The sequence below is a fragment of the Diadema setosum genome, chromosome 4 (genome assembly GCF_964275005.1).
Source record: "Diadema setosum chromosome 4, eeDiaSeto1, whole genome shotgun sequence".
Taxonomy (NCBI): Eukaryota; Metazoa; Echinodermata; class Echinoidea; order Diadematoida; family Diadematidae; genus Diadema; species Diadema setosum.
In genome coordinates, this window is record NC_092688.1 from 38,322,398 (window position 1) to 38,336,236 (window position 13,839).

Below are 13,839 nucleotides of genomic sequence, written 5' to 3' on the forward strand. Positions count from 1 at the left end.
TCATTAGAATGAGCACTAGTTAGCAAAAAAGTCCAAGAAATTCTTCATTATTGGACAAGCTCAATTTCCATAAAATTTCAGAGCCTGTTGTAGACTGCACCATCACAGAGATTACTTTTATGGGCACATGGACTATTGTTTTTGTCATCACTCTTGCTATTGACAATGTGCGTGCGATCAAAATGCCAAATTCTGATCCTCAAATGGTCTTTTTCAGTGTGAAAATATACATCATGTGCTGCTGTTTGCACGTGACTGTGTATCAAAGTACTTTCTAATCATGTGCTGTACAACTTCTAGCTGCTTTCAACATTGCTGTCTTTCAAGTTGCAAGAACAGACAGCTGAAAAAACAACAACAAAAGGATTATTATTTCTTTATGCTCGTAAAAAAAGAAGAAAAGTTCCATGTATCAATTTCATCACAATTCATTCAACTGGAGTCCATGTCCCACAAAAATTCTAACCCATTTGCCATGAACACTTACTTCTTGGAAAAACACCTGGATCTACAAACGTCGCTAGGAGGAAATTTGAAAGCGCGACGAGGAAAAGCAGGGCATCGAAGGCAGCTATAGCTGGGTGGTAGTCTAGAATCAGGAATCTCAATCTGCAGATGAAGACAAAATATGATATGAGAAAAATATGGTGACATTATTTGGAAGGAAATACAAATGACAAATGACCAAAAGATCTTTCAACTGAAAAGTTCAATTGCTTGCAACAGCCACAATAATGCAAACAATCAATCAACGACCATTTTATGAGCAATCTATTATTGCAATGTACTGAGCAAATCCATCAATGACATCATTTACTACGATAAAAACATTATTACTGCTGAACTACTAGTACTACTACCAGTACTACTACTACTATTACTACTACTACATGTACTACTACTACTACGTATACTATGTAATATACGACACTACAAATCATGACATTCATCTTCCTACAATACATAAACCACAAAATTTGGCACAAACTATTTAACTGCGTCCTGCCAAACTTTGCACAAGCCTGACTTGCAGTATGAGGTCAACACCCTTGACTTGACGCAAGTTCTGCTTGTTTTATTGATTCCCCACAGCTAGACTTTGCAATAACATGACGGTAGTGTTGTCGAGTGGGAGGGTTCAACGCATTGTTTCGCCTTGGAGTAAACCTACAGCAATCTAATATACACTGCAGCTCAGTTTGCACAACCTACATGTATCTGACTTGTGTTGGACTCGGTTGTGCTTGGTATCATAATGTTGGAATAAATTGATTGCTTATGCTCCAGAACTTTTCGATTGAGGTACCTATGTAGATCTAATACTTGTACATTCCTAAATCATACAAATGTAATCTGTAATTTCAGTTTTCTAGAGGTTCACAGACATTCTTGCTCAAAGTCAAACATCTTAATGCAAAACAAACAAAAACAGGTTCAGAGAAAGGAATGCTATATGATCGTATGTGCAGCAAGTGTTTTTAATTTTTAGAGATCTCTGCCAATTCTTCAGAAGGAAAAAAAAAAGCCAACTTCAGAAGTTGTAATTTCTACACCGCTGTTAGTTTGAAATATGTATGACCTTTATCAATCAATTCTTTCAAATGAAAATCTCCTGCAATATCATTGATGGATACTTTCTATGGGCAGACCCAAAAACCAACAAGGAAATGCGTCAAACTGTATACCTTAATTACAGTATAAACACACTGAATATCCTAACGAATACACATGTCTCACCACCCCCCCCCCCCCAAAAAAAAAAAAAAAAAAAAACTATGTCACTGCACTGTTATTATATGGCAGGCCCATTAGATAGAGAAGGATTAAAAAATCATACCACAGTTACGGTATCAACACACTGAATCATCAAAACAATTCAAAGAAACAAACACACACACAAAAAAAAACAACAACAAACAAACAAACAAACAAACAAAAAAACACATCACTGCTTGTCTTCAGGGGTCCCTTCACATTTTGAGTTGGCACATGTGCAAAAACACACTTCCAGTAGCATTTAGAGAGAGTAAAGGGCAAGCAAGCACACACACACACATATTATTTATAATCAAATGTACGTACATTGTACACTATGTATACAAACACACAGCACTTTATACGCTCATGTGATTGTCATTGCGGTGAGTGTGGTTGTGGAGTTGCGCAATCCGAACACGGTCATCTCAACCCATGGACCTATCCATACGATGTCTCAACCACAGTGCACTCTATGTGCACAATCTGTGTTCATCATTTGACAGTGACTCACTAAGTACACTGTGCACAATATTGCCACACAGTAGGTCACACTTTTAGCATTTACAACCTAGCACAAATAGTTTGAAATTGTCTGATGACATGATCAGGAAATAGAGCAGCCTGCAAGGTTGTATTGATATCAGAATGAAATCCCTCATCGCAGAGCGAGGCAGCTTCTCCAATAAACATTGAAGCAAAAGAACAACATGAGCACTAAATCGCATAATAGCAATGGCCGCTCAAATTGCACAAATCTACACTCATCAGAAAATGATATTACTTCCTCCCTCACAAATATCCAGTTCTCATATCTCCCACTCATGTGACTATCAAAGGTAATAGCTTCAAGTACACGCTACATGTAGCTGTACAGATACAGATATCATGTGTCTACTATACATGCTCATCGCTGACAGAAGAATGTACTGACACAAAAAATTTGGCATTGTGAGGGGTGGCTGATCATATCACGAAAACAAACACCAAACAAATGCACATAAATCGTTGTTCAGTTGTAATGCAAGTTCAATGAAAAACATTCTTGTACTTCAATGAAAAACACTCTTGTACTTTGTAAATGTACATCTGTAGGTGTATTAAAAGTAGGCCTACATGTATGATAGCTTTTGCCTTGAATGAGATCGTATGACGTTTGAATTGTCATGACAAAAGGAACCACTTATCATCCTATATCATCATATTTCATAATAATGTAATGCGTTCGTCTATTATCATCATCAAAGTGTACAATGTATTAGTGTACAACTGGATGTCCTTGATTTGTTACTTTGTATTTGAAGTAATAGTTACTTTGCATTCATTTTTTCAGGGGGGGGGGGCAGGGCCCCAAAGAATAACAGTGTATAAACCAGTGATGCTACCCTGGGTAAAGAATAATGAATAAATAGACAAAGTAATATGAGATAGAGCCACTTGACATACATCACGTGGTATAAAATCTTTCTAACGACCCAACAAGTATTAAAAGACTGATGAAAATGTCAGAATGGTAAAAAAATGAAAGATAAAATTGTTGTTTTTTTTTTTGGTCAAAAGTCTGCAAGACTACGAAAAATAGGCTCAATGCTTGATAGGATAATCATGAACATGCATGGCAATTTTGATCCTTCACAAGAACATTCCATACTGCATGTTCAATCAAAAAGGCTCATGTACTTGTACATGCGGGGCACCAATCACAGAGAGAGAGAGAGAGAGAGAGAGAGAAGTCAATTGTATGCATTCTCTTTCTTCATAATGCAGGAGAACAAAGCCACATTTGCCTGTAAAGAAATGCCAAAAATACACGTATAAGAGCAGAAAAGCAAAGTGTGCAAACAGTTTCGTTAATAATGCTATTGAATGTACTCGAGGTTTGAGTTATTAATGTGTGCCTGTGTGTGCAAATGCATTTTGTTGCTTTGGTTAAAAAAAAAAAAAAAACGAAAATAAAAGAAAAGAGGACCACATCACCCCAGTGCCGTTATTCCAGTTTAAAGTGAACTTCTAATATTGATACCCTAGAGCCTATGTTCTTGTATACAACTTTATCCTTGTGTACTCTATATTTTGATGACAATTTTAGTGATAATGATTTCATTTGTACAAGTGGAGGAAAAAAATAATAAACTGACACTGAAAGAAAAAGAAAAAAAAAAAAGAAGAAGAGAGAACATGACATGAAAAGGAGGGCACAATCTAAAATATCCGGTTGGTAAACCAGGGAGAAAAGGGTATATTACCCAGACATAAATTTCTGAACACTACCACTGGTGACTGGGCCTTGCCAAATGAGATAAAGTGGACTGCCATGAAGTATGTACAACAATTTTCTGCCCGATTGCACCAATAAGGGGTTCCAGTCTGCGACGGCTATTAAAGTCACACAGTTGTTCCAGTCAATTTGCCCATGTACACAAATCACGCCAACGTTGTACAAACTGTGCCCATCCCTGCATGGACACGCTGTCGCCGTTGGCAACCGGAGAGGCTATCCTTGCAGCTGCTGGCAGTCGTGCGCACAGCGACACTTTGTACCGAGGTGTACGCATTCCATTCGTGTTACAGACAGAGCGATGATGTGGCTAATGTGGCATGCAGTACGTACTCAGCATTTCACACAGTGGATGCGAGAGATTAGTCTCACATAGTGTGTCTCTCACACAGTCATCACCATTTCTTTTACACACATTACACTCCAATCTGATATGTACAAGACTGCTTGAAACTACATCAAAGTTAGACTGTGGTCTGAATATAGACAAACATTTGCAACCCTTGTCAATATTGTATTAAAATATGTATCATAGCAATGCCTAGCATCATGAATATTAAAAAGATGACTTTGTACCAAAAGCCATACACAGTGTATACTGTATCATCAACAAAGCTCGAAAATATAAGCATTCTGAATTGATTTGATTTGATTTGATTTGTTCTGGCTTCTGTTTCACCATCATACATGAAGTAAAATTGATAATAATCATGTTATCGGGAGAAATGCAATTCTTTTGTGTACAATAATAATGTAAAATGATAAAGTTGCCAAGAAGTGATGAACACACAGAACGGTTTCCAGGAATTAAGGGGCTGATGTCCTACAAGTGTAGTAGGAGTGTACATGTAATGAACATATAATTTGCAAGTTCCAAATAGCTGAAGGATTTTTAAAACTGAAAAACTTGGCATACAAAGCAACATCCTTCCCTTAGTTTTCAGGGTGCCCAACAACAATTTTAAACTATATCCGTAAATTCATACTGACGTAGGAAAAAGAAAAAGAAATAGAAAACCACTGAAACTCAGAAGTTTAATATTCAGTCTCAGAATACCATTTTTTGAACTGATTGAAACCAATCAGTATTAATGCATTTATGAAAAGTCAAATACACTGTACATATAAATGTTTGGTATTCAGTCTCACAATTACAGACTTTACTAAATCATTTAGCCAATGAACACACACACACAAACACACACACACACACACACAAAACAAACACACAAACAGAACCTTTGAAACGGTTGATAAAAATTACTATGATGAAAATGAGTATGGTGAGGAATCATTTTCACATCACGTCCAAAGACAGAAACGCCCACAGTGCTGGAGGCAATATTCCACTGCTGACTTCGTAAATTTTCCACAATTTGCAGCCTCCTGAATACCATTTTCCTTCTGGCACTGCTACAAAGCACAAGGGCTCTGTAAGCCTATTTGACACAATTCCTCATACAATCAGAAACAAAAGACTAAAAGCAAAAGTCTAACCACAATTTAAAAAAAAAGGAAGAAAAGAGAGGGCAGTGTTGCTCATGGCTAATTAATCAATAAAGTATACTGGTAAAATCTCCTACGTATAACTGAAATTACGAAAACTTTGGGACTTGATGAATTTAATAATTCATCAAGTTCCAGAATCCACAATTTTGTCGTTTGGCACTGAATCTTAAATTAGTTTGCGATTCATTGTTTGTTTGTTTTTTTGTTTTATACAGAAGAATAAAAACTCAACTTTCATTGGAGCCCTTAATTGCTCATATAATAAAATGTACAAAGTATAGCTGTTTGTTACATTACCCGAGTTTTCAAAAGCCCTGGAATTTTTTTTTTTTTTTCAAAGTAGAATTGGCAACAGATGTTGCAAGATTAAAGTTCTTTTTTCTTTTCTTCAACATATTTAATATTTTACAAATTTATTTTGGATTCATGCATATTTAATGAATTTAATCAGTTCAATCTCGTCTTCACCCCCCCCCCCCCCCCCCGCCCCCAAAAAAGATATCATACACTGACTATCAGAGTTGCCAATTTACAACTGTAGCAGTAAAAATACAATTTTGTGCACAGCAAACTTCACCAAGGATTTAATGGGTGAAACGTTTCATTCTAAGAAAGGGGTGGGTGGGGAAGAGTGGTGTGTGGGATGGGAAAGACGTACTGCCATTTTTGGTTTCATACCCTCTAAAGAAAAAGGGAGCAAAAAAAAAAACCATGGATTGACGTAATTCCGATCTCCCTATGAAGTCAACAAATTCATCACAAACAAGCCTGATGAACCACGGAGCCCGCCGAATCGAGGCAACAAGTGCTTGGGATGTGGGGCATTGTGTCTGCAGCAAACGAGGTTGGTACTGTACGCAATCCTGCGATATTTTGGGAAGGTGATTCCGGGAAGATGCAAAGGGGCACTAATGGCTCATTTTCATCTTATTTCATCTTTTTTTCTTTTTTTTTTTTTGAGGGGGGGGGGTGGTTTTTATTGCTGAAGGTTACAAAAGGAAAAGGCAAAGGTACCAGAGAAGCAGGACACAGCCAGCCTGAGGTTTGGGAGAGAGTTGTTGCAGGCAGACAAAAATACTGTCTGGGGTATATGTTATACTCTATGGAACATACGGTACATTTATATGTAGTCAACTGGGAGCCCTGAAACCTCAGCAACTGACCACTGCCTGCGTAAGAATTTCTTTGCGTAATTCCTCTCACCCTCTGTCTTATATATTTCATTGTTTTGTGTACAAATGCAGCCTTTAAAACTACTTTTAGCATCTACATTTGGAATATGAATTGCAAGAGATGGTAGTGGAAGAATTTCCTAATCACACAAACTCTTGTTACACCAAAAGATCACATAAAAATATAAAGAAAGCTCGTAGACAAAACAAAAAACAAAAAGACATCAAATCAGATTTAGCCTTTAAATCATATCTGCTTTTATCTTTCTGACAATGTACAACTATACACAATAATCTTAAAATGCGATGTGCTATCATTGTGATATCCCCTCTGCACCAAGCTTTGTATTAAACTTAAAGCTCACGTGACATGGGTATAAAATTTGATAAACATCAACACACACCGAAATAAAAGGGAGAGATCCACAAGCACAAGTATACACAGAATGCAGAGAAGAGGAGGGGGATATATGCGTACTAGCAACCTCGTGGGACCCATTAATCGCTAGCATCCAGTTTTAGAATTCTATTCGGCAAACGATGATTTATGCTCTGATTGGCCACAGCATGCCAGTGTTTTTGCTGCGCTCTTCCCTCCCAATCACAGCGGAGACAGACTGAGGCACGGGTTCCCCCCCGAAAGCAGTCGCCACCGGGAGTGCCGTCGAGGAAAATCTCGAACGCAACCGCTCCCTATAAATCGTGCTGCCTTTGTGAGCTCTATGAGCACATCCGACTGCTAAGAATCCACATTGTCAATTTCATGTTCAGCCTGTGATTTTTCACTGAAATACATTTTAAAGATATCACTGCATGCCAACGTTGATATGTAAAGACCAGAATAAGGAAGAATACCTAACCGTTTCATTCTGAAAATCAGACAAGAATAGAATGAGAGTCACAGAATTCACAATGTCGACACCAACTTTTCTCTCTGGTGGCCCGTTCATGCAACTAAAATCTTAAAACCTTATATTTTGGTGGCCCAAAATGCAAATGCAGTTGCCCACAATTAACAGACACATAACAATCAATTCCGGATCTTACTGTAAATGCCGGATCGGGCCACCAAAAGAAAACTCTGGTGAACCGTCATTAAATTTTGGTGGCCCGAAGTCATTGGGCCACCGCTAATGTCAATGGCGAACCCTGATGTCAATCATACATGTAGTCACAGATGCAAATTAGAAAAGATGACATCATCACTGGAATTAAAGAGAAACATCCTGTATTTTGTATCATATATCATTGCAATCAATTACACAGAAATGAACTGAAAGCAACAGATGCAGTAACGAGGCTTAGATTAAAACAGCCATGCACATGAAAATCATGGTCACCACTATGTGTCTATGTGATTTAATTTGAAATCTGCTTTATCTCTTGTACTATGCTCCAAAATGCATCAGTTCTGAATTTCACCTACAATGTACAGGGAGTACCTGGAGACTTGATCTCTCATATACAACCAGTACCGGAAATGGATGTAGGTGAAACATCCTTGATTTTATAGGGTATAGAAGTCCACACTTGCATAAAATGTCACTATTACAATTTTATGCATGCCCACATCATTTTGCAAAGTTACATGTATACTCTTGGCTCTCAATTTCATTCTTTCATGTAGCCCAAACTACCCATATCAGCCTATTAGATGCTGTACACCCTTTGACAAGTTTATCAGATTCAAAGGTAGCCATAATGCAAAAATGAGTAACTTCATCAAATACCCAAAAGGTAATTTAAAAAGGGGTGGTACAGTTTTGGCTGAGATGAGACTTCAGGGCCCCGTTTCATAAAAGATGTTAGGATGTCAACTCCTGCTGGAAAGGCAACTTCCAATAGCAACAGCCAATCAGGAAGCTAGATTCTTGTCGTTACTATGACAATTGCCATTCCAGCAAGAGTTGTTATCATATCAACTTTTTATGAAATGGGGCCCAGGTTTCCAACTTTTTTGAGAGATAATGAGAAACCTCCAATGAAAGAGCATCATGTACAATTCTAAGAGGAACCCAAAGTTTATATGAGGAAAATTGGTTTCGATATGGCTGAGATATATCCGAAAAACAAAGAGATCGTAATGAAAGGTGGGACCCATCTTTATAATAGGACCATTTTGCTTTACGTGTACCTTGTTTTTGGATATCTCAGTCATTTCAAAACCAATATTCCCCAAAAAAAATAAACTTTGAATTCCTCTATAGACTTAGAATTGTATGCTCTTTCATATTCCATTGCAGGTTTCTCATTATCTCTCAAAAAAGTTGGAGACCTGAAGCCTCATCTAACCTAAACCAAACCATTACCAGTCCTTTAACATTTCTCCTTCTCTTCCTCAAAGAAAAAGAAAAACTTTATGGGGGAAAAAATTAAAACGAAAACGAATACATTGCCTAGGGGACGTTTTCATGGGAAATTGGCCATCCCTACCAACAGTTCCCGCCGCCGCGGCCGAGTTGACGTCAACGTCCATCGCAAGGACCATTCTCTCGAGGCAGTGGTAAATCTCTGTGAATTATCTAGAGCTACTTGTCGGGGCGGGGGCGATTAAAGCGTCTCACAAACAAAGCAAAGTGGACAGGAGGCCTGTACAATGGTAGTGCATGGCATTATAATACAGTATAAAGTATGACTACTGCCATTTACAGATTACATTAATTTCATCTGTTATCCAGTCTACTTTAAACTGAAATGGTTTCTAAAGTTGATTGACCGCATGGTGTGGAGGAGGTAGAAAAGCTGGTAATACTGAAAACAATGATGCAAGCGTGCGGCAAATAACCAAAGAAAAAAAAACAATCCTGTGTGTGGGTGTGCACGAGAGTGTGCGTTTTTTACATAAGACATCAGTTTCATTAATCTCAACAGTGTAATAGTAAAGCCTATAATTTCCTGGTCGCTCATCCTGACTAGCCCTTCTTCGCCTGAAGAATCATGTCCAATTTAAGGACATAACGAGAGGTGAATAAAAAAGAAGGGTAGAACCAAACTCAGTAGCAGAAGCTCTTGACAGCACGTTCACCATTTGTATGCATTTTCAGGAGGGTATTGGGTAATCTCTACGGACTTTACGTCAAGAAATGCTAGAACTTCCATTTTCTTCTAATCCGTGGAACACAGTCAGAGTCTCCGTGATTGCTTGCCTCTCGCAAAGTGTCTGCCATCTTGGGTTCTTGTTTTAATCGACGTCAAACAAGTGAAATGAAATACTCGGCCAATCCTTTATGCGCTTTCAAAGTGGGCAAATTCAAATTTTAGATTAATGCATGTACTTATTGTAAGTTAGGGCATGGATGACATCTTTCATACTTTTGATTGATGTTCCGTAAACAGTGATGAGAAAGTGTGCAGTTATCTCTATTCCTTCTGTAGCAAAGACAGACAGAATTTGAAGCAGCCATCATCTTCATCTGATTACAGAATTAAAATTCATGCATCTTTATCTGCAAGTACTATAAACAAGGAATGCTCGCATGCATTTTAATTTTGCGAATTTCGCGAGAACCAAAATTCGCGAAATTAAAATGCACACAAAAGTTCTCATTTACATATTATACACGCATTGAATGTTAGAGGCAACTCACGAAAATTTCATGCGGCGAAAAAGGCTGTTGGCTCCAATTTGCAAAAAATTAATGCCACAAAAATATCGTGTTTTACGGCAAACATTTAGCGTGAACCCAGCGACACAACAATGCTGCGTGTCCTGCTTTATTATGAGCACAGTAATGATAACATCAGCAGTGACTGCTTTGCTTATTTGTTTGTTTTTTTGAAGTGAGAACTTCAATAGATACATGTATCACTTTTAGATAAACAAGTGTTGATCACATAAACCAACAGCAATACATGTGTGATAACGGGAATCACGTTCAAAACATGTATTGTCTGTTACAACTGCAACAATAATTCTAAAAAGTATATTTTATACCGCTATGGCTGGTCATGCGATCCAAAAAGGATAACTTCGATCAAAAAGGATGAATTATGCTGATGCTGTTTTTTATATCCACAGTGAAATTTGAAGGACATGAACTGATTTGCTATCGTTCATGTTCATCCAGCATTATCTATCACAGCTCAAGGTCGATTGGACCAATTTATAATGTGCATTGTATGTGCGCCACTGCCGAGCAATATTGATTCAATCTCATCAGCACAAGCCAGCGATCACTTCACAGATGTAGCACGGAGCAAAGAGGGTGCAGAGGGAAAAAGGAGGGTGCTTGTAGACTACAGGGGTAGGGGGGAGTGAAGGCAGGGTCACTGGGGCAGTGATGAGGGCGAGAGTGATTCTTGAAGAGGTAATGGGGCATGAGGAAGGGGTAAGAAAAGGATGGGCAGGGGCGGGAGGGTGGCTGTTCGGTAAGAGATGGGGAAAGGAAGTAAAAGGGAATAAAAAGAGGGTAAAATGGATAGGGGAAAAAAGAATTCAGCCACTTCCACTAGCCTTCCATTAGCATTGTAACATAAACACAGTCATCACCATAATGCCAAGCAACTTTGCTTTGTTTACAAAGGGTTCAAAATATGGTAATAACTTATAAAAATGCACATTTTACACCATTCAGTTAAATTCACATTGTCATAGTACATAACATAAACTGTCAAGAGCACCTCTGATCATCCCTAAGAAGTGGCAATGAGCTGTACTCCATATCTATACTGCTGACAGATTGGAGTGGAAGTAAAAAGAGAGGACTCATCTTCATCTGATGTTGATGTAGTGTACATCAGCAATTGCAAGGGCCTCCTTAGCTCCTACAGGTCTGCAATCAACTTGTGAGCCACCATAAATCTTGGTTATTAAATCTCAAACTCGCCTTGCATCTCCTCGGGAGTTGCGCGGTGAATGAAACGAGGGAAAGGAGCAAGGATTGCTATGGGTTATTTTTCGATGGGTCAATATTGCTGTATACATGCGTTTCTATCAAGTTCTGGGAAATTGTATTGCAGAAAATAATCACCCTGTCATCACTGAATTTCACCGGATACAGTCTATGTATCTGATATTGGACAGAGATCACATGCTACTGGTTAAATTCACCATATTTGCACAATACCAGTCAGAAATTTGCATGAGATTTAAAAACCTGGAGAGGAAATGGAAAGTCCAATTTTCTATAAAATGTGCCAACAATTCAAGATTCAGTGGTACGTTGCAAATTAAAAGGAGACGGACCCAGAATTTAAGAGGGCGTTGTGGCATGGTTCCATGCTTTCTTGGTAATACAGATCTGCCGTGTTCCAGAATGGGTCAGAATAAAAATCAAATATCATATTCACTGTGGGAATGTTGAAAATGGTTGAAACAATATCAGTCTCAGTTCACCCCTTGATTCGGCCGGTTCTGCCCACTACATAGACCATTCAAAGACAAACATTTGCTTGCTAGTTGGCTGTGGAAACTTGCGTGTATCTATTACAAAGTATATGAATAACAGGTATGCAGTAGTTGACAGACTGCTGTGTAAGCATAAGACTACATCTTGATCTTTACATATATACAATACTTTAAGATCAACGATGATCTGGCCAGTCCAATATTCACGTACAGATTGTACCATGCTCTATCACACTACATACAGTGAATCGTGATGAGCATTAACCCTACACAGAAGAGATGGCACATAATATTCACCCGCAAATCTCATTTAATTGTTTGTTTTAAAACTAGCTTTATATCATCAATCTTCGTAATGACAATGGGGGCAATTGGACACCAGTCAACAGTGCCATCTTGCATCCTATAGGTCCGTGCACCTTTAAGAACCTTTCCATAATTCTGCAACCCGAAAACAAATGGTGTGTGACCAAAATAGGGCTCAATGAAAAAAAAAAAATCCCTCTGCTTTATGAAACACTTACAGTAAATGATACAGAAAACAAAAATTTAGCACTAACCCACAAAAATGTGGTTTCTATATTGGACTTTTTTTTGTATGGAGATAAAATTAGATAAAAAAATACACTTACATCTGGAAAGCTCAAGAGTCTGAAAAATTTAAATTACATACTGCAGCACCAAGATCAGGAAATTGATGCACAGCAATTCCATCACGCTTTGTGGTGATGGGTTACATTTACACCGCGGGGAAGAACTGACAGACATCAAGCAGAGAATGGTACACAGGGAGATCGATATGCACAGGCCTCGGAATGTGGTTTAAAACACATGTTAACATTCTTTATGTCCATTCTTTTTTTTTTTTTTCCAGACATGCTATCTGTACAGTCTTTTTGAGTCACAAGCCAGGCACAGCTGAGGTTATATACTATGATGTAACAGAATAGAGAGAAAGAGAGCAATCATGCTTTTACACACAGCAAATATCCTGCCGTGATGAAACAAAATCTTGGTGTGTGCGTGAACGCCAGCGGCTAGAAATGCTGCTAAACCCGTTTGGGCTCTGGAGAGGCGCAAGGTCACATTTTGCCACGTCTAATGGACAGATCAAATCATAATTTGTCGGCCCCAATCTCCTGCGTCAATCAATAATATTGATGCTGGGCAGCGTCGACGATGGCAGGTTGGTTGGTTTTTTGTTTTTGTTTTTTTGCGCCTTGTTGACTCATTAGTTCTCTTCTTGCTTCTAGTAATATTCATATCACACTTGCAGCAAGTGAAATCATGTAACTCCACGCCGACGGTGCACTACCTGACAAGTATCACCGACACGGATTCACTGGTGCTGAAAACCAATTCAGCGGTGAAGAAAAGGAAATGCAATCAGTGCCCAATAGTTTCCTTGACTCCTATAAAACAAGATTGTGCACTGTCTTCTGCCACTATAAAGTGGAAGCTGCTTTTAACGGAGAGATACAAGAGTTAGTGGGAGAGATCGACAGGAAGCTTCGAACAGATGATATTTCAGGCACACTTCTGTCTTTAAAAGCAGAGTGAGTATTCTGCATTGCAATGGTTAAATGCATTCAATGATGGCTAATTTTGATTGCTACAGTGTACACCGGTAGCTGAAGTTTGAGCCATTCGATGACTGTGTTCTGCGCCTTGAAGGAAAAGCTTGCTACCAGACACAGCTTACATTTGTACAGATTTAATGCAGCAATATCTCATTCAAACCACAGTAGGAATGAGTAAAGAGAGACAGAATCAGAAAC

General features: G+C 38.5%; 1 protein-coding gene across 1 annotated transcript in view; it reads right to left on the reverse strand.

Annotated features, from left to right (window-relative positions):
* Nucleotides 1-13,839, reverse strand: part of LOC140227231 (uncharacterized) — a 67,900-nt gene that overhangs the window by 40,059 nt on the left and 14,002 nt on the right. Inside the window, exon 2 of the mRNA XM_072307656.1 lies at nt 488-609. Coding sequence (XP_072163757.1) covers nt 488-609 — 122 coding nt within the window. The remainder of the gene's footprint in view (nt 1-487; nt 610-13,839) is intronic.